Source organism: Marmota marmota, unplaced genomic scaffold, assembly GCF_001458135.2.
Source record: "Marmota marmota marmota unplaced genomic scaffold, marMar, whole genome shotgun sequence".
Classification (NCBI taxonomy): domain Eukaryota; kingdom Metazoa; phylum Chordata; class Mammalia; order Rodentia; family Sciuridae; genus Marmota; species Marmota marmota.
The window spans coordinates 40355513-40378071 of record NW_025999990.1 but is presented as its reverse complement, the minus strand read 5'-3'; the positions used below and the strand labels follow the sequence as shown (position 1 = coordinate 40378071).

The 22559-nt window shown below is 38.0% G+C and overlaps 1 protein-coding gene across 2 annotated transcripts in view; it reads left to right on the top strand.

Moving 5' to 3' along the window:
- The window catches only part of Ttc39c (tetratricopeptide repeat domain 39C), a 51974-nt gene extending 34268 nt beyond the window's left edge, over positions 1–17706 (top strand). For both annotated transcript variants that reach the window (XM_015482478.2, XM_015482479.2), the window contains 8 exons: positions 199–292; positions 3261–3368; positions 6090–6199; positions 7249–7372; positions 13481–13578; positions 15031–15135; positions 16377–16415; positions 17324–17706. In XM_015482478.2, coding sequence (XP_015337964.1) covers positions 199–292; positions 3261–3368; positions 6090–6199; positions 7249–7372; positions 13481–13578; positions 15031–15135; positions 16377–16415; positions 17324–17413 — 768 coding nt within the window. In that variant the 3' untranslated portion in view covers positions 17414–17706. The remainder of the gene's footprint in view (positions 1–198; positions 293–3260; positions 3369–6089; positions 6200–7248; positions 7373–13480; positions 13579–15030; positions 15136–16376; positions 16416–17323) is intronic.
- Positions 17707–22559: the final 4853 nt, after the last annotated feature.

The following is a 22559-nucleotide window of genomic DNA, read 5'->3' as shown; positions in this document are numbered from 1 at the left end:
AAAAAAAAAAAAAAAAAAAAAAAAAAAAATGCTGAGACAATTGGAGTGCTTTCTTAGCAATCCTTAAATGACTCTCTTCTATACTGCATAATCTGTTTGAAGTAACCACATAGGATTTTTTTGTGTGTGTGTGCATTAGGATGATTATAATATCAATGGCAGATCTTAGCCACTAACTCCATTTTCCTTTTTTCCTAGTGTCAAATCAACAGTGCCTTGACTTCTTTCCATACTGCTTTGGAGCTTGCAGTAGATCAGAGAGAAATTCAACATGTCTGTCTGTATGAAATTGGTAAATATCAAATGGCTCTCCACCTTCTTGTTGTGAAGCAGTATTGATGCTTCTTGATGCAACTTTTCATTTGTAATGCGGTTCAGTTTGTCTTTGCAAAATGCTGTTGCATAATAAGGACTTTGATTGTTATGCTAGTACGTGTCATGGTGCTTCTCTGTCTGGGTCATGCTGCCTTGTAACATTTTGACTTTAGAATAATTGGTGATGTTAAGTGAATTAACTGCATTGCCATTTGTGAATACCTAGTGCACAGAAGAATCCAAACCCTTTTTTCCCCCTCCTTCCCACCACTGCTTATTTGAGAAGAAAAATATAACATCAGAGAGAGTTGGACCTCAATGCCAGCTGCCCTGAGATCTCCAGCAAGTTGCCTAAACCTTCTGAGCCACATAGTCGCCATTGGTGTAGAGGAGCTCACCCAGGGCAGCGCAAAGGTTTAGGTGAAGCCTCCACAGGAGACTCCACACCTGTCAGAGGCTTCTCCTCCTCCTGGAGATAACATTTGTAAATGGACTTAGAAGTGCTTATTTGCCTAAGATTCTCCCCTCCTTCACCAGAGTGGCTGCTGAGTCTTTTTAAAATTTATTTATTTATTCTAATTTGTTATACATGACAGCAGAATGCATTTCAATTCATAGTACACATATAGAGCACAATTTTTCACATCACTGATTGTATACAAAGTAGAGTCACACCATTCTTGTCTTCATACATATATTTAGAGTAATGATGTCCAACTCATTCCACCATCTTTCCTTCTCTCTTCCCTTCTCCCTTCTTCTCCCTCCCCTTTGCTGTATCTAAAGTTCCTCCATTCCTCCCATGCCATCCCCCTATCCCCATTATGGATCAGCATCCACATATCAGAGAAAACATTTGGCATTTGGTTTTTGGAGATTGGCTTACTTCACTTAGCATAATATTCTCCAACTCCATCTGGAAAGCAGTATGGAGATTCCTTGGAAAACTTGGAATGGAACCATTTGATCCAGCTATCCCACTCCACGGTTTATACCCAAAGGACTTAAAAACAGCATACTACAGGGATGCAGTCACATCAATGTTTATAGCAGCAAAAATTCACAATAGCTAAACTGTGAAACCAACCTAGATACCCTTAAAGTAGATGAATGGACAAGGAAAACGTGGTATATATACACATTGGAATGTTACTCAGCATTAAAAGAGAATAAAATCATGGCTGCTGAGTCTTTTTGCTGACTACAGTCAACTCTCCAATCCTGGCACATTTGGATTTTGAAGTCCTTTTATGTAGCAGTTTCTCCATTATTCTGAAAAAAAGTAAACACTTCTTTGGGTTTGAAATGAAAAGTTGTTTTGTTTTTGTTTTGTTTTAAAGGGGGGTTCCAGCCTAATACTTCAAGTTCACACCATACAACACACGTGAAAGAATCGAAAAAGGGTAGAGAAAGGAGCATCCCCATTTCCTCTTCCCTGTCTCTGCAGAGGGACAGGGAGGAGGAAGCAGAGAGTGCTCAGAGAAGCAGTTAACACCTGTCAGCACCAGACCACAGCAGCTTCTCCTGCTGAGGACATAACTGTCTTCCTGAATCCTTTGAAGAAAAGTGCAAACAAAAAGATTGGGAATTACCCAATAAATAATATTACATTTTAAATGCTTCTTATGGTTTAGGAAGAGAAGATGATGTACGATCCCATGGAAACATGTACTTTTATGTAACCTAAACTCTGATGGAGCTCTGCTTAGTGACCATAAGGTAGAGTGAGAAGTGTTTCAAAGAACTTGGATTTAAAAAGCGCAGCTTTGGTGGCCTTTCCTGGCCTGCCATTTCAGGTCAGGACAGGACTTTAGAGCTGAAGGAAGCTTAGGGACCATCTACCCCAGGCCTTAGGAAGGTCGACTCAGGAATAAGTAGCCACTCCAACTTGTTCTGCAGGCTTGTGCTTGAGGCCTCCACCTAGGTTTTGTATTTAATCTAGATCCTTCCCTGACATCTGATATGGGATGAAAACAATTAGCTAAAATAAGTCAACATAGAAGTCCCACAGAATTTGACAGTGAGATTGGTGCAAATGGATATCATTCCCCGCCAAATTGTTTAAATGGCAAATGTAAGATTACATGATTACTTTGGTATCTGATACCAGCATATTTTTTTTTTTTTAATGGGGGCAATTGTGAAAAGGAGAGAACATTGGACTTTGATCCACAATTCTTCCCTCCTAAAAGCTGTGTGGCCTTGAGCAAGTCACTGACCTGTGGCTGCCTTAGGTTTTTTGCCTCTAACAAGAGGATACCATCAGCCAGCTTTGCAGGGTTGCCCTACAGATTAGCAAGAATTGGTATCACATGATAGCACACAGTAGGGCCAGTTGACGGAAGGTAACATGATTAGCAACGAGAATATATATATTTTTTTCCTTTTAGTGGCTGCTGTTCCTTACCAGAATGCCAGTCTGACAGTGTTTTAATGTAGGAAAGATGGGGTCTCTTCTCGGCTCTACAACCAATGAGTAGAGGGAGGGTGGGCAGTACTTATTTCTGACTGGTTGTCTCTGTATTTCTCACAAAAGTCTGAGCATTAATAGTAATCATTAATCATTAGGTGAGTGCCTTGAGACTTTCTGAGTCGCTAAGTATATAATATAAATATACTGCTCCCACTGCTGCTCTTTCTGCCTGCGCCAATACTTGAAGTACTTGGGTTAATCTCACAACGATATGGGGCAGACTGGAGAATTTTTCTAGAAATCTTTACACCGTTTTCTTCCATACTGCTTAATCGGTTGTGATATCCAAAATGCCCTGTCTTGCTCAAACTTTACACTGAAAGCATTTAGAGGAAAAACTAATTTTAAGTTTTCAGTGTTTCCTAGAACATTCACAAGAAGGTTAGTGGTATGTTGGAGATTTGTAGCTTAAATACAGACCGTGGAGCTCTCTACCTTAGGGTTGTATGCTAAATTTATATTTCTTTCCTAGGTTGGTGCAGCATGATCGAACTCAACTTCAAGGATGCATTTGATTCCTTTGAGAGGCTGAAAAATGAGTCCAGGTGGTCACAGTGTTATTATGCGTATTTGACTGCAGGTGAGTGGTGGTCCACACAGCCATAACATGCCTGTCTGTGGACAGTCCACTCACACATACTGGAGGTGGAGAATCATAGAAGCAGCAGTTTCCCTGACATGTTCATATTTTCTATAACCAAGTAAATAGCAGTGGACTACTGTGTTCGCTGACCCAGCTGGATGCCAAGAAATTCAGTAGTGTACCTGATGCTTCTTCCTTCCCTTCGCCCCTCCAGAGCTTGGCCCATCCTGTTCTCTGTCTTAAAAAATATTTATTTGGGCTGGGATTGTGGCTCAATGGTAGAGTGTTTGCCTAGCATGTGTGAGGCCCTGGGTTTGCAGCACCACATAAAAATAAATAAACAAAACAAAGGGATTGTGTACAACTAAAAAATAAATATTAAAAAAAGAGAAAATACTTATTGTGAGGCTTTCCCAGTTTTTGAACATTTTGCCCTCAACAACCTCACCTGCCCTTATTACACTATTTTCTTTTTGCTGTATTTTTTAATTTATTAGTATTTTAAGGAATTTTTGAGATTGAACATGTCTACATGTTTTTTGGTTCTGGGGATTGAACCCAGGGGCACTTAACTACTGAACCACATTCCCGACCTTTTTTTATATTTTATTTAGAGACAAGGTGTCGTTAAGTTGCTTAGGGCCTTTCTAAGTTGCTGAAGCTGGTTTTGAATTCGCAATCCTCCTGCCTCAGCCTCCCAGAGCCACTGGGATTACAGGCATGTGCTACCACACCCAGCTGAACATGTCTTTTTCATTGTGTTAATGCTTTTGGTGCCCTGGTTACAGAGTTGCATAGTTATCTGGTCCGAAATTGCTTTACCTGTCAACCTTGTTATATTTACTTGTAATGTTATAGAACTCAGGGTATTTCAACTCTGCAGATCATTATAGCATAAACACTAATCTTCGTTTTGTTTTTTGCTTTTTTGGTCTTTTTGAGATAAGTGAAGATGTGCTGCCACCTGGTGGACAAAAGTGTTGTGTGTCCCTGTGATACTATACATGAGGTGTGGAACTGAAGAAACCCCCAATTGGTTGTGTATTTTTTGCCTTTAAGCACCTTTATGTAAATCCTTTCAGGTTTATGTGGACGAACTCTCCTTATGCATCCACATAAATAATTCTTTTACTTAAATTTAAGACTTGCTAGGTGTGGTGGTGCACACCTGTAATCCCAGAGACTGAAGTAGGAAGATCACAAGTTTGAGGCCAGCCTCAGCAATTTAGTGAGGCCCTAAGCAACTTAGTGAGACCCTGTTTCAAAACAGAAAATAAAAAAGGACTGGGAACTTAGCTCAGTGGTAAAATGCCACTGGGTTCATTTCCCAGTACCAAAAAAAAAATAAAATAAATAAAGACTGGCATTGTATCTCAGTGGTAGAGTGCTTGCCGAGCACACGAGAGGCCCTGGGTTCGATCCTCAGCACCACATAAAAATGGAAAAATAAAATAAAGGTATTGTGTCCATCTACAACTAAGAAAAAAAGATTTTTAAAAGTAAAAAAAAAAAAAAGACTTTTTTTTGGTGTTGAGTTGAATTCAAAGCCTCACACATGCTTAGCACACTGAAGCACTGAGCCACACCCCAGCCTCCCAAACATTATTTTGAGTACCTCCTTATTTTGAACACTTGGATTTAATGAAACATCTTCCCTTTTCATTCCATCCCCTTAACTCTTCTATTTATGATTGAATTAACATGAGCCAATGCATTTATCCTGGATATCCTACAAGTCCCTATAAAATTGTGTCAGTCTATTAGCAATCAGTACAAAATCCTCTTTAATTTATGCACCTTACTGTACAGGGCATCAGTTCTTCATGGCTGTATCTGATGTTTAAATATGCTTATTTTTGATATATGAGTTAGCGTACTGTGTCTCACACCTAAAGGATTGTCTGCATGGGGCACAGGGCAGTATGAAGGTGGTATGCTGATGATCCAGATCTTAGCCATCCTTCAAGGCTCAGCTTAGCTTCTCAGAGCATCCCATTACGCCAAAAAGAAATGATTCTTCTTTTCTGATCTTTCCTAAAAGCACTTTGGTTCTCCCATGCTAAGGGATCCTGTTACTATGTGCCTTGTAATTGGAACTCTGTGGTGTGTGTGTGTATGTGTGTGTGTGTGTGATCTCTACAGCTGAAATATACATTTTTTTTTTCCTAACTGCAAGTTTGTGTTTCTTCTTCACATTTTGTCGATGGGTTATGGTGGTAGGAGGCCAATGAACATGTGCAGGACTAATCCATGACTTTCTTCCTAGGACACAGATGTCTTCCTCCTCCTGCCATGAAGCTTCCACGATCCCTTCACCTCCTAGTTGTTCTTCCTTAAGATTCCTTTTATTGTTTTTGTTTTTTGGGGGGGGTGCTGGGGATTTATCTAGGGCCTTGTGGAAACTCTGCCACTGAACCACATCCTCAGCCCCAAAACATCCTTTTTTATTCTACCGTCTAGGCACATGGGCTCCAAGTAGGTGGTACACTGTGACAGCAGCTCAGGATTTCATTGCATGCAAGCCTTCCTCTCCAACAAGAGGACGGGGGTCGTGGCTTTCATGCAGAGCAGCACAGTCCCCCATGTGGCTGTCTTTACATGTGTGCGCTCCTGTGTTTTCCTTGGTGGTATTTTCCAGGCCTCCTCCTCCTGGGGTTCAGTGGCATTTCCCCCCACCCCGCCCCAATACTCTAGAAATACACTTCTGCTTTCTTCCAGTCTGCCAGGGAGCCACTGGTGATGTGGATGGGGCACAGATCGTCTTTAAAGAGGTTCAGAAACTCTTCAAAAGGAAAAACAACCAGATCGAACAGTTCTCGGTGAAAAAGGTATGATGGAGCTGATGGGTCCAGTGTCTTATCTATGATGGACATTTGTGACTAGCTCTGCCTTGGATGGGCTTTAGGAAAACATGTTCATATCAGGTGACAGACATGTCACATGAAATGTGCTTCACCACTGTGGAGAGAATTTACTCCTGTTAGCACATTTCTGCTCTGAATAAAAAATACTTGTTTCTCTACAAATAACTTTAAAAAAAAACTTAAAAAAAAATTTGAGTAGAGATGTTACAGACCCTGTAGAGCTAATGAGCACATCTGGACAGGGAAAATATCTGCCTAAAAAATTAGGTGGTCTCAAAAGGGTGCACACTGGCAGAATTAGTGAGAGACACAGACTGTTGGATGCTCAGGAGGGTAAGCATGTCACATTTTGATGTAATAAGAAGCTAGAGCATATGTCAGATTTGCCAGTAGAAAGGTCAAGACTATAGGGACAATGTCCCAAATTTATTCTGCTAACCTTGAATTATATAATATCATGTCATATCCTGAGGTTTCCATGATTTTAATTTTATAAATTTTCTTTTACTTTATAAGTGTATTTTTCTTTCATTAATATTTATTGAATGATCATTTAATGAATTTGTTTGAGTAAACATTGGATTATAATGTTTATAATAAATGCAACTGAGAACACTAGGCGTAAGGAGAAAATTTAAAGCTTGATAGACCTGTAACTCAAACATCTCTAGTCTTCCATCTTCTGTGTAACACATGGAGTAGTAACTTAGTTTAGTTTGTCACATAGCTATTACACATGTATCGATTTAAACTAAAATAAATCTGGTCTCATCCCCAAGTTTTCAGAATCCTTTGAGAATAGATTGAGTTTAATGATGAATGTGAGGTCAATCTACAAATATATTAGAAACTGGAAAGCAGAACTTTTTTTAATATAGAGAAATTTTCATTTTTGGCTTTGTGGGAGAGGGACATTCACATTGAACATGAATCATTTGCTTTTCCATGTCTCCAAAATGTATTTTGTATTTATTTTTGAAAAAATAGAGCCTAATCACTCCAACTGCTTGCAGGCAGAGAGATTCCGGAAGCAAACCCCAACCAAAGTGCTGTGTGTGCTGGCGTCCATCGAGGTCTTATACCTGTGGAAAGCCCTTCCCAACTGCTCCTTCCCCAACCTGCAGAGGATGAGTCAAGGTAAACACGAGACCGTGCACACCTGCTTCTTTCTTCAGTGTGGCTCCTTCCGACTCTCCTTAGCATTACTCAGGCTGTGTTGTTTTTGGATTGAGAGTGCAGCAGTGAGGGCTGTTCTGTGTCACAGCATGTGGGAGTGGGAGACACAGGTGTAGACAGATGCACTTGCCTGGCTGGGAGTGCTTAGTGATTCTCTGCTACACCTGGTTTTAGTTCTGCAGCCATGGGGCTCCCTGAAAGCATGCATTTCCTTCCCCAGTGAAAGCACTTTGTTTTCCATAGGTGTGATTCATATGCATAAGACACTCAGATTGAGTGTTCAGCGAGTCATGTGACACCTAGAAACACCTGGCATCCCTCACCATGATCATGATCTACCACCCTTGACATTTGCTGCTTGCCTCTTCCCAGTTAATCTCCACCTCAAGGCACCCTGTGTTCTGATTTCTATGTCTGTAGATTAGTTTTGCTTGTCCTTGAACTTTGTAGAAGAGGAACCATACAGGATGTACTTTTTTTTTCTTTTTTTTGCACATGGCTTAATTTGTTCAGCGTAATGTCTGTGAAATTTAAACACATTGCGGCCTGTAGCAATAGGTAGTTTCTTTTACTTGCTGAGTAGCATTCTATTGTATGGCAATACCCATACCACTATTTGTTTATTTGTTCTTCTATTAATGGACCTTTGGTTAATTTTTGTTTTTTTAAACTATCATGAGCCAAGTCACTACAAACACAAGTGTACAACATAAGTTGATGAGTGTTTTGTGTACACATACCTTGGAGTGTAATTAGAAGCCTACATTTTTGATTCATGTATTAGAAAACCCAGCAGCTTATAGGTAACAGTGATAATTATTATAGTTGTAGGAAAATTTCAAAGAGAGAATGAACTAAATATTTGACTAAAACAGAGCTTTGTTGATTATTAAAGAAATAATGTTGCATTTCGTCTAAAGGCTTAATGGTAGGTATTTGAATGGCATTTGGTAGTCTAGCAAGATATTTGCAATCCAGAGAAAGAGGAATGGCAGAGAGTATTGTCATGCCCATTGTAGATGAGGAAGCAGACTCAGAGCAGCTGGGTGACATGCCCAGCTCTCTGGGAGCCAGCATCTGTGCTGCTGGTGTGAGTGTAACACATTGAGTGGCAGGACGTTCAGTGATCCTGCAAACACCTTCACCTTGCTGGGAGTGTGAGGAGGCTTAAATCATGCAGCTAGAAGAACAATTCCAAGATGAGGCAGCTATGTTAAAATAAATACAAGTAGAGCCAGGGTTGTGGCTCGGTGGTAGAGCACTTGCCTAGCAGATGTGAGGCACTGGATTCAATCTCTAACTCCATATAAAAAATGAAATAAAATAAAGGTATTGTGTCCATCTACAACTAAAAAAAAAATACAAAAAAAATATACAAGTACCTCCAAAAGTATGGTTTCATGGAAAATGTCTTTGGAAATAAATTCTTATTCACATATATACTGCTGTTTCCCAAAAGACTTTAACATGAACGTTTTGAGCTTATTCCAGAAATAGATTATAAACCACTGTAGAAAATCTGTCTGATTTTTCTGCTATTACACTTGTTTCTGACCAAAGATTACATTGTCCATCAATCACACATTTTTACCATCAGACGTCCCCATAGATGACTTCTGCCTATTTCTTAAAAACAAACAAAAAAAGAGTCTGCTCTTACAGGTTAAAACTTTACCACCCTTATATTCCAGGGGTCAAAAGAAATTCCCAAAGAAGTTTGGGGCAGTGGCTCTGTAATTAGAATAGGAACGTCCCTTCCCAAGGGGACTGCTTGAAAGGAAACAAAATTTTCTTAGATATATAAATTCTGCTATGTTCATTTTTAAAGGGTTTGCCTAACTTAAAACCCTTCCCTTGTAGAAGCAAGTATAGAATATCTACCAATGTCTACCTTAAAGGAATAATTAAGATCTTAAGAAGTTTTTAAATGTACAAGTGCAGGGCCATGTATTTAGAGAGACTGAAAACATATAGAGATATAAGAGGCGGGCACAAGAATGAATCACCTGTGAGATTTGACCGTTATCTTTTCAGTTTTCAAAATGAACAATCCAACAAGAAAGATGTGTTGGTGGAGAGAGGGGCAGTCTCTGGGGGTGAATATGAGATAATTCTTTAATATCTTTATTAAAAGTCAACCCAGTTCTGAGGTTAATCAGTCCCTGGTGTTAAGCAGCGATGCTCCAAATCAATCCAGCTACACAGAGTTCAGTGAAGAGTTTGTAGAGGAAGTTACACTCCCTCGGAAACTGGTGACAGCAGCAGGCAGTGGGGATCCTGAGTGTTTCAAAAATGCTGTCCATCAAGCCCACACAGCGTTGTGCATTGAGGCCCCCTCTGTAACGGTCAGCAGAGCTTGCTGGGTCACTGTCTCCTGCTCTGGTAGTTTCACTCATGGCCCCTGATCCCACCACCCTGGCCCTGCCTACCGCGTCCTTCCTGGTGTGAAGCCAGCCGTCTGTGTTCTCATCACAGCAGCCAGGGTGATTCTGTTTAAACCTTAGTACTATTGTATCGCTCCACTTCTCAGAACTCTCTATGGCCCATCATCTCCAGTTCACTCTGGCTGGCAGAGCCCTACACAGTTGCTCTCTGCTCTACCCCTTTGCTCCTCAGGCTCCAGCCTTGCTGATTCTTTCTGTTCCCTGTTGGCCCCAGTGCCTTTACACATGCTCTTTTTACCACTGTGAGTGCTTCCTCCCACACACTCCCATGGCTCCTTCACTCCTTTCCTTCAGGTCTTTACTCAAATGTTTCATTTTCAGTGAAACTCGACCTATGCACATACTTCTAATCCCACTTCCCCCTTATTTTTCACCTTAGCATCTTAGCACTTACACTTATTTACATGTTTGTCTTTTGCACTATTTGTTTCCCCCAGAAGATATAACTTCTTTTTCTTGAGGGGGTGGGGTGGGTACTGAGGATTGAACTCAGGGGCACTCGACCCCTGAGCCACATCCCCATCACTATTTTGTATTTTATTTAGAGACAGGGTCTCACTGAGTTGCTTAGGGGCTTGCTAGGTTACTGAGGCTGGATTTGAACTTGCAATCCTCCTGCCTTAACCTCCCTAGCCACTGGGATTACAGGTGTTCACCATGGTGCCCAGTAAGATGTAAGCTTCTTAAGAACAGAATTTTTGTTGTTGTTGTTGTTGTTGACATTATTTTTGAGGATCAGTGGTGTTTTAATTTTTTTAAGTAGTTCACAAACTTGCAAAAATATTCCCACGTGCTCAAAGAGGTGGGAAGCAAATTGTTAAGCATGCCTTCCACTCTGACATCATCTCCTCCCCAAAGACAACTGCAGCCTGTGATTTTGGGAGTGACCTTCTGGAGATGTTCCATACATTCAAATACATGTGAGTGTACCTATCTATACAGGTATGAGTGTGTGTGTGTGCTCATACAGTCTCCCCTGCCTCCATCTACGGGTTCTGCTTCTGTGGGTTTATCCAGCCACAGACAGAAAATATTTGAAAAACAAAATTGCCTCCAACTGAACATGTACACACAGACTTTTTTTCTTCTCATTATTCCCTAAACAATACAGTATAACAACTATTTACATAGTGTTCACCTTTTTTTAGTCATTCCAAGTAATCCTAGAGATGATATAAAGTATATAGAAAGATGTACAGGATATCTGCAAATACCAGGCCATTTTACATCAGGGACCTGAGCATCCTTGGGTTTAGGGATCCTGGGGGGGTCCTGGAACCGATGTGCCAAGGATGCCAAGGGATAGCTGCACTTAATGGGAACACACTCTACCCACTCGTCCGCCCTGTGCTTTTTTTCATTTAACAACATTTTGGGGATCATTTAATATTGACACATAGAGCTGCCTCATTCTTTGAAATGTCTCTGTGGTCTTCCAAAATAGGAGACATTGATGATGTACTTAACTGGTACCGTAGCTGTGCACACATTGGTTATCTCCAAACTTGTGCTCCAACAGTTGCTTTAATGACCATAGTGGACACGTATATCTTTGCGTCTGTGTGCTGTATTAGCTGAGAGTAAGTTCCTGAAAGAGAAATTTCTGAATGTGCCAATTAAATTCTTTGGTACATTTCCCCATATTGCCCTCTAAGCACACTGATACCCACTTACAATCTTCATAGTAATTTTTTTTATTGTTAATTGTAGGCACAATGTTGTATAAGCATATCTCTAGAACTTTTTAATCTTGCATAATTGAAGCTTTAAACACATTGAATGGCAGCTCCCACTTGTCTTACCCCTTAAAATCATCATTCTTCTTTCTGTTTTTGAACTTGACTAGTTCAGATACCTATATAAGTGGAATCGTGTAGTATTCCTTCTGTGATGTTTATTTCACTTAGCAGGATGTTCTTTGAGGTTCCTCCCAGTTGTTGCCTATGACAGGATCTCCTTCTTTTGTAAGACTGAATAATGTTCCTTTATATGTCTGTCCTACATCTTCTTTATCCAGTCATTCACTGATGGATATTTAGATTGTTTCCTTATCTTGGCCATTTTGAATAATGCTACAGTGACCACAAATGCGCAGATGGCTCTTTGAGATTCTGATTTTAATTCTCTTGGGTAAAGAACCAAAAGGAAATTGCTACTGGATTATATGTTAATTTGATTTAAATTTTTTTTAAAAAATTTTAGTTGTTGACATTCCTTTATTTTATTTATTTATATGCAGTGCTGAGAATTGAACCCAGGGCTTCAGATATGCTAGTCAAGCACTCTACTACTGAGCCACGACCCTAGTCCTGTATTTAAAATTTTTTTTGAGGAAACTCTATACTGTTTACCATAGTAACTACATTTATATTTATATTTTTATGTGTACATTTTATATTCCCACCAAGAAGGGTTCCAATTTCTCCACATCCTCTTGTTATTTTTTGTTGTCTTGTTTGTTTAATAATGGCCATTCAAACAAATGTGAAATATTAGCTCCTTGTGATTTTTGATTTCCATTTCCCTAATGATTAATGATGTTAAACATCTTTTCACATACCTGTCAGCCATTTGTATGTCTTCTTTGGAGAAATGTTTATTCTAGTCCTTGGTGAAGGCAGGAATTTTTACCTATTTTGTCACTGTTGTAGTCTGAGCACCTGCTGCCTGAAAAATAGTAGGTGCCAAATAAATATTGACTGAGTGAGTGTATGCATGAATGAATGAGCAAGTGAAGGAACTGCATTTAACATTTCCTTAACATCGCTGCCCTAAGATCTTGAACTCACATTTTATATACATACGCTCTCATTGCACCTTAATATCTTTATTAGTCCATAGAAATACTTTTATTACTTTATTCCTTTATTAGCTCCACTATGCATCTGATCTCATTTCCTTGGAAAACTTCCATAACATCCTTCAAGAAAGCTTCCGGTCCTTCTTGATTGCTTAGCACAGTACTTCAGTCATGTAAACGTGCCTGTTGCATGGTTTGTGAAGTTAAGGTGATGCAGTATCTTGAGATGAATGAGCTTCTTCCTTGGAGCAGTTTTAGATTCACAGCAAAACTGAGTGGAAGAGACAGTTCCCATATACTCCTTCCCATCCTGTAGGTTCCCCCACTGCAGCCTCCTGCCACCATGTGGTACATTTGTTACACTCCATGAACCAGCAGTGACAGCATAACTCACCCAAAGTCCATAGTTCACATGGGGTTCACTCCTAGTGCTGCACATTTTCTGTGTGTCTTCTGTGTCCCACTTGTTAGTCTCTGCATCCTCTGTAACCTCTGGTAACCATTGATCTTTCAACTGTGCCCATAGTTTTGCCTTTTCTAGAATGTCATGAATAATACTTGAAATCATCTTCACAGCCTTTTCAGAGTGGCTTCTTTTACTTGGTAATAATAGGGTGCTGTTTTGAGTTTTCTTGATAGTTTTGCCTTTCTTTGATGGAGGAGATTCACTAATGGAAGACGAATAGTGTCTTCTGAATTTCTGGGAGCAGAAACATGAACTGAATATGTAGCTACAGGGTGAAATAGTGACTTCACGCTTGGTGATATTCAAGGAACCGAATGACTGTGTTTCCTTCCTGCTGTTTTCACTGCCCTCTCTTTAAGCTTGCCACGAAGTGGATGATTCATCTGTTGTTGGATTAAAGTATTTGCTTCTTGGTGCCATTCACAAATGTCTAGGAAACTCAGAAGATGCCCTTCAGGTAAGCTGTTAACATTGTCATGGCTACAGAAAATAAACCATGACCACCTACATCTGTGTTTGTGAGAAAGATGAAAAAGTATTAAACAAAACCAAACCTCCCACTGCAATGTGAACTTTACCCACTTTATTTGATTAACGCCATCTTTTCAGATGGTAGAAGTTGACGGTAATGAGTGTAGTATTTTTAATGTAACTGCAGATTCCCAGGACACTTCTTTATACATGGGCTTCTTTTCTGGCACTAGGTATTTATCAAAGATACAATCTCATGAATAGCCAGGAGGAGGCCTCACACATAGCCAGAAACCAAAATGATCATTTCCTTCTTTTATACCTGCAGCTTTCTGATGTAGAACTGGAGGTGAAGTCCAGGAAATTGCTAGCTTAGGATAGTTTAGGTACATATTAAATGAAAATAATCACTAAAAGGTTTCCAGTGTTGTTGGAGAGATCTTTCTAACCTAGTTTTTTGTTTGGTTAGTTTTGTTTTGTTTTCATTTTAGTGCTAGGGCTAGAACTGGGCCCAACCACTGAGCTACATCCCCACCTCAGTTAATTTTTCTAAGTGTATCCCAGAGTTACTTTGACTACTTTATGAAAGAGTTCATATAAGTAATAGAGACTTGACTTTTAAATGCAAGAATATTAATATATTTGTACTGGAATTTTAAATCAATTTTCCAATGTGTGATTATGATCATTATTACATGACTCTAAACAGTTTATTTTAGATCACTCTGTTTAAGTACCAACAAGACACAATCAGGATACACATCAAGAGGTGGTTCTTGGCTTGTGTGTTTTCCATTTTAAATATAAAAATGATGCTTTTCCACCAAGATTAGGGAGGAGACATGGAAATATATTCTAGCTGCTTTATTCAATATCTCTGATTTCATGTATCTACTAGTTCCAAGTGAACAATCAGGTCTTTTATTCTTATCTTATGCTGTAACTCTTTTTGTGTTTCTTGTCTTCCAAACTAATTCTGCATTATTCAAGAACCCACATATTATACTTTTTTCTAGTTCCTTCAATGTAGTGCACATAGTGGGTGCTCAACAAATGTTTTTTCTTCGTGGCATTTTTTTTCTTACTTGTGAATTAAAAGTATGACACCCACCAAAAAATGTGGATGTTTTGATATACAAATAAGAATATTTTTCAATAATAAGATCCATAGAAGTTGGTGTGTCATCTGGAAAAATAAGTAGCATAAGTTAGGTTGAGTGGTGGAAGACATATTCTGGAGGAAGCACACCAGACAGGCATGTGAAGGATTTCTAAAATGTGAATGGGATGGATAGGAAGGAATGAAAGTGAGAAGAGAAAATCTGATCTGGAAAACAAAAAGAAAATCTCTCTCCCTTCTTGTCTCCAGACGATTGTGATGAGCTTTATGCTAGTAGGGAAATAAATTTATTCCAGTAACATTTTTTATTACTTTCAGTTCTTTCAGCGAGCTGCTAAAGATGAGGTGTGTCGTCAGAACAATTTGTATATTCAGCCATATGCTTGCTATGAACTTGGCTGTCTTCTATTAGACAAACCAGAGGTAAGATCACTTCCATATATGTACATATATTTTAAAATAATATTCATCAGCAAAAATGTGCTCACAAACAGGCACAAAGCATCCCTCACTTAAAATAAATGGATTGAACCATAGGGTTCTTTGTTTTGTTTTCCTTGGTTTCATGTTGGATGAGTCCAAAAAGCCAGTAATCCCATTTTCCTATCTTTAAGGAAGTAATGTCTTTTCTGGAATTTGAATTATAAATGTAACTTTTGAGACAAAGATTCCTTTGAGGAAAATCGAATGTTTTTTCTAGTACAGTACGATATGATGGAGGATGATGTACTGGGAACAGAACTGAGTCAGGATTCTAATTCTGCCATTTACATTTATGCCACTGGTTAGGTTACTTAACCACATACCTTCTTCCTCGTGTATGAAACAGAAAAAAAAATACTTGCCTTGCCAATTTAATAAAGATGTCAATGAGAATAAATAAAGATGATGATATCATGTATGGTTACTTTAAAAATTTTAGACTATCATACAAATAATATTGACAGTTATTATCAAGGTGTGCATTTAAGTTAGTACAATGGGTTAGTGGGGTTAACTTTATAAAATACCAAATTTTAGTAAGTTCATCTTAGCTTTCAAATGAATGGGCAATCGACAGAATTAAAACTCTAGCCTAATTCTTGAAAATGTAAAAGCTTATCTTTCCAAAGATGGATTTTTAATTGGAAAATCTTTTCATTTGGACACCTAATTTTACCAAAACAGAAAATGTAATTTTTACAAATTTAGATAGAATCTTCTAACACCATGTTCTTTATTTTAATGAAAATTTTTTTTCTCTTCATGTACCCATAATGTATACAACAAGAATGGACTATCTATTTTTGAGAAATTAAGTTAATATCCCCCTGAGCAATACTTTCAAAAGGATATATCTTAGTGTCTTCAGATAAAAAACACTTTCTTAATTATCAATAATTTCAGGTTGTTTAGTAAACTTTTAACCTATAGAACTATATCTCAGTTATTGCTCCTCACAGGATGTACAGTGAGGACTATGAAGCATTATTTATCAAGCAAAGCCTTGATGAGAATTAATAAGCATTGTTATATTAAGGAAACATGGAGTCTTTGACTTGACTGACCAGTTGACTCACCTCTACGTACTATGAATTATGTTCGTTAACATGTCCTCCAATGATAATATTTTCTGCCTAAATATACATGGATGTATGTTGAAATAACGTTTTTCTTGTATCTAGACTGTAGGAAGAGGGCGAACTCTACTTCTTCAAGCAAAGGTAAAAATCCTGAATCTTCCTCTTCCCCATGGCCCTTCTTTTCCTGTTCACTGTACACCTGAGTCTGAATTCAAGAAAGTTTGTGAGGTAATGTTCTGATCAATAACTCTGGAAAGGAGAAGTGATAACTAATTCAATCAGTGAGAACATGATTTCTTTTTTCTTTTTCTTTTTTTTGTACTAGGGACTGAATCCAGGAATACTTCACCACTGAGCTATATCCCCATCTCTTTTTCAAATTTTGAGACAGGGTCTTGCTAAATTGCTGAGACTGGCCTCTAACGTGAGATCCTCCTGCCCCCTCTCTAGTTGCTGGGATTATAGGCATGTGCCACCATGCCTGGCTGAGCCCTGGATTTTTAAGTGAAATTCCAAGATCCTGAGACATTATTCAGCCTGTTTTATAATTGCTACAGTCTTAGTGTTTGGGTGGAGAAACAAACTTTTTTTTTTTCTTTTTCTGAGACAAGGTCTCACTATATTGCCCAGGCTGGTCTCCAGCTGCTGGGCTCAAACCATCCTCTTGCCTCAGCCTCCCGAATACATGCAGGCTGGGAATACGAGCATGCACCTAGTTCCAGGGAAAATAAGCTTTTGTTTTTCATAACTATGTTCTTGAGTTAAAAATTTCTAGCAGTAACTTAGTTTGAGCACAACTTGAGGCTACTATTTTAAGAATAACATAAGGAGAATTCTCCAAAGAGAACATTACCAGCATTCAATTTACACTTGTAGAGTAAATACAAAGTCTGAGGTTTGGGGAATAAGAAAATCAAGTGGATGTGAAACCTTTACTAGGCTGCAGGGAGCTTTGCCTGGAGTGTGAAATGTCCTGTGCTTTGCCATGCAGTGCCCTGTGCAAGTGGAGCTAACCGTCCACTTTAAACAGTCTTTCTCTGCTCTTACAGGAGGATTTCTCTGGCTACGACTTTGAAAACAGATTGCACGTCCGCATCCATGCTGCTCTGGCCTCTCTGAGGGAATTGGTTCCTCAGTGACAGACCCGGAGTGACCCCTCTGTCCCTCCCCCCCCAGGGTCTGCACTTTAAAATAAAAGCAGAGGACAAAGCACTTGTGAAGATCGACTTTTCTTCTGCAAACCACCTGTGCCAGGGACACATTTTCTCAATGAGGCTGACATATTAAAGATCTCCTCTTTTAAACATGTAGCGAAAATAATAATGATGATGACAATAACAATAACTAACCACCTGGGGAGAGGGTTAAGTGACCTTGTTCCAACATTTTAGTTTTGTGATGTATTATTTTTAAAATAAAATCAAACTCAATATTTGTCCTGTGATCTTGTAGGAACGCCTACCGTAAGCAGACATCAGAATGGGTGTCGTGAAGCAGCACCTGTAAAATTATTAACAGTATCAAGACATAGTATTTATATTGTGTTTTGAAAAAATAAAAGTGCTTTCTAGCATTTTACTTTAGCCTCAAAATATGCCTATAAATAATATAGCACAGATATTCTTATCTCCTTTCACACACATTGAAACTCAGGCACAAAACACCTAATCCAATTAATTTATCACTTATAAATAATTTATTACTTATTCCACTTAATTATCCCTGTTATCAGTGGAGCAATGAATAGAAAGCAGATTTCCTAGCCACCAATTAAATATTCTTCTACTATAAAATATATATATATATATATACACACACATATAGATACACACATATATTAATAACCCAGTATTCCATGGTTTACTTATTAAAAAAATAAATGCTCTTTGGTTGAAGCTTTGTTATCAAAAATATTCACCTCCAGATTGTCTACAAAATGTTTCAAAGTAGACCTTTTTTTTCCTTCTCTATGGGTTAGATAAATAACACCTATATTTTAGGAGTTTTCCCCTTTCTTTGTAAAAATTGCCTAATGATCAACTTTTAGAAATCTTTTAAAAATTACTTGAAAAGTTATTCTTGAATAAATATGGGGTTTTTGTTTTTCTTTTTGCCTCAAAATAGTTGATGGTGAAGTATTTGCTGGACTGTATATTGCCAGGATTAATCATTTTCCCCTTAGCTCAGGTTATTAGATGTTATAAAAGGAATTCAAATTATTTTTTTATTCTCATTGCTTATTTTTATTGATTTTAGTTTGCCTCCATGCACAGTATTGAACTCCTGGGGTTTTGAAGAATCTAAATACCTCAGTCACTTTCAACAATTTTTGCCATAATTAGGTTCAATCTTTAGGTTCAATTTTTAAAAAATTTATATCCAACTTAAAGGGTATCGGTTTAGAGTATCATTCATTTACATATCCTGTTGACTGAAGCACCATCTCACATGATGTTAATAGATTGATATTTATAAAATAAAACAGGAAAAGAACAGGTAGAATATTGACAAATTTAACCTAATTTAATATTATGTTGAAGAAATGATTTCTTTGAAAGAAGTTTCTCTTTATTGACTTGGGCTAACCTATGTTTCCTCATTCTGTTATGAATCACTTTTTTTTTTAGTTTTGTGATTTATTATTTTTAAATAATAAATCAGTGTGCTGTTTCCAAAGTATTCATTCACATTAACTTCCTGATGTAAACCCTGTATGGATTTTTAATACCAGCAAGAGAGAAAAGATTGCTTTCCTACATTCAGGGAGTGAGTACATCCAGAAGACAAGAAGAGAAAATTTTTCTGAAGAGAAAAATTAGTGTCTAAAAATATTGGGAGTCTGATAACTGACAGGAAGAACATTGTGAATCTTTAAAGTATGGCTCTTGCCATTTTTTTTTCTCTTCTTAATCTATAGTATACACAGCAAACATTTATGTTTTGACTGTGGAGCCTTCTGAATCATGAACTTCTTGACTCATTCATTCTTATTTGAATTTTCAGTTCCAATATTATTCAAGCTATTCTTCCGTATTCAAAAATTACATAAAATCTTATGCTTTCAATTTTTTAAAAATAACTTATGTGTACATTCATGGCTTTAAAAGTTACTTTTATTTTCCCATAGAGATTGCAGGAATTCAAATAAATTTGTGTTCAGCTGACACTTAATAGATAACTGTACAACACCATTCAGGAGATTTTCTTTACTAGTCAAAGCATAGGTCTGTTAAAAAATAGTCTCTCTTAGCCTCAGTTCAGAGAACCCCCGTGGCCCATTTGTATTAATGTGGTCCACAAACAGTGGGTAGATGAACACTCTAAGGACACCAAAATAATAAAAGCGCAGTGTGAGTCCACTGTACTATGAGGGTGGCTGGAATCTGAGTACACTTTGAATTGAGTGATTTGTTACAGTTATCTGGCCTACATGCTGTGCCCCATCCAACCTGTGTACTGACTGTGATCTGCCTGGTAACTTAATTCAGTATAAACTGCTCTTTTCCCCTTGCTGATGAAGAAAATAATCATATAAGTAGAGCTATTTTCATCTATGTGTGCTTCTCTTTTATGTTACTACTCCTTCCCCTTTCCTACTTTGGAGGCTTTCAAATGGATCTTCTACTTTATAAATGTCAAATATATTTTTGTATTAGATTGTGCCTATGATAAAAGAAATCCCTAATGTATATTTTATGTATGCTGAACACATTTTTATAATTTGATGGACTTGGAGGCATGGTCTAGTAATAATGATGTAACATGTACCTTGCTGGTTAATATATTTAAGATTTTACCTTTATTGAGTTAGGTATCTTTTTTTTTTAATTTTAGTGCACGATAACTAAGTCTTCTACTGAGTTAAGAATTTTAACTTTCAGGTGTTACAGAAAAATAGACTATTGTTATGTATTCTTTAAATCAGTTTACTGAATTTGCACTTTTATATTTCTGCCAACTAAAAGGACAGTGCACATCCAATTTTAAACACACGTGCACACACACACACACACACACTCACTTACTATACACATACACACATTTTCTTTTCTGTGTAAACTTTTTTAGTAGATTTCTTCCTTAAACAAATCAAGTATTCAAATGGGACAAGCATTCAAAAATGGCTTTATACATATGAAGATAAAACTTATTGCCATCGTGATAAACTGTTTTAGTTTCTGTGAGTGGTATGTTTCACCCAGTTGATCATAAGAAAACATATAGTAGAGGTTGATGACTTAGAAGCTAGGAAGAGGAAGAGAAAAGGAAAACAGGAACAAGAGAATGTAAAGTTGGGACATAGTAGTTGTGGCCCCTCATTAGTGTGCACAGTTGTCAAGAACACAGAATAGACCTGCCTTTCTATGAACACTAGCAGGGGGTTGAGAGCTCTCCTTGTTGACTTGGTTATAATACTTGTAACCCGGGTAGCCTCTGGATAACAATTGCTTCTCCCACAGGCCAGAGGTTCCCATTTTTATGTTTTAATGATTAGCCCTTTTCACCAAAGTTCTGGCTCAGTAGATTCTAGGTAGGCTTGGGAAGGTGTTTTTAATAAGTTCCCAGGATGATTCCAATGCAGGTGGTCTGAATTAGAGAAATAATGCCCTAGGCCATCATCTTTTATTATGTATTTAGTTTACCTGATAGAAAAGTGTAAAATGAACAGAATTATATAGCAAGGTTGAGCTCAGTCACAATATATTATTATGGGGTCACTAAGGATATGCTTCTAATCCACTGGTTTTCTAAAGTAGATTTCTGAACTTAGTTTTAAAGATAAAAATGATGCCTGGAGGGGCCAACTAGGTCTTGGACCTGATAAGCTAAAAACTCAGAGGTGACAATAGCATGTGTGTTCAAGAATCTGGGGTCTCAAGTGGGAACAGGATGGTCAAGAGGAAGATGGAAGAGGTAAACAGACTAAATCAAGAACTTTGAACTTCTGTAAGGATTTGGGATGTGAAGAGGAGAATAGGAAAACAAGGTGGATTGTCTAATGACCATTGCAAGGAGACAAATGCAAGGACAAACGATTGAAAAACCACATTATAATCCTTAGGAGTTCAAGAAACCAAAGTAGCAAATGGGCAATGGTTTAGAAATTCTTGTTTAAATGTTTCACATTGTAACAATTTGCATTTCAGAGTGACCCAAAATAGTCCTTGGAGAAATGAAATTGAGCAAAGGTCTCCCTTCTGAGTGACAGGTATTTCTGCATAGTACCTGACAATATGTGTACAAGATGGCCAACCAAGGTTAGGCTACACAACCATTAACATTTCCAATTCAAAATGCCACAAATAGGGTCTCCAATGTCTGTACTTAGGGTTTTCAGTAGCACAGCTCATAGCACACTTGACAGTTACAGTATTATAAGTAAAAACTTCAAAAATCATGACAGCTCATCTTTTATTTACACTTCTACAGTGGGGCTGGAAGCAAATGATGAAGTATGGAAAATGTAACACCTGAAAACCTACTCCAAAGAACATTTCTCCCCTTTAAATAGTAATCTTCACAGTAAGAGAAAGCTTATCTAGCAACTAATGGATACTTAGTAATAATCGTTGAGTGAATGAATTGACCCAGAAAATGCTATTTGTAGCTTGGATGTAGATGGAGGCCTGATATTGACTTTGATTGCAAAGCTCTCTAGAAGCATTTTTTTTTTCCTGAATTTAAAAAAAAAATCTGATCAGATCTATGTACCCAATGATGCTGTTTAACAGCTGGTTTACAGTGGTTCCTGTTGCTTTTTGCATATTTGAAGATGGATTACACTGAAGGCTGTTTGGATCCAAAATCATTGTATAGTTATTTAACGCCCAGAACGAATCTGTGAGCCCTTGAAAAGAGCCGGGCTTTTAAAATGAGGCAACATTTCTTTAACTTGGTAAAACTGAGCCTCAGTTTGTCTTTAACTTGCATCCTGTTGATCACAGTGATTTTGAGGGAACAGATTTGCCTGATCCTAATAATGGAGAAACAAGAAGTTTCAGAATTAATGGGATTTTGTCAAACGAAGAAGTGCTGTTGGATATAATTATTCACTTACAGTGTTTGTTGTGTACACCTTAGTAGAAATTTTATTAAAGGTGACCCAAGAGAGTAATAAAGGGGCTGGAGTCGTGCTGAGAAAGAAGAGTCAGTGATGACAAGATAGAACTGCCTTCCAAAGCAGCTCTCATCTCGGATCAACCGAAATAGACCAGTCGCATCGACCTCCTACAGGCCGTTTGGAACCGCCAGTTTCATGGCGCCTCTGTGTCCTGGCAGGAAAGG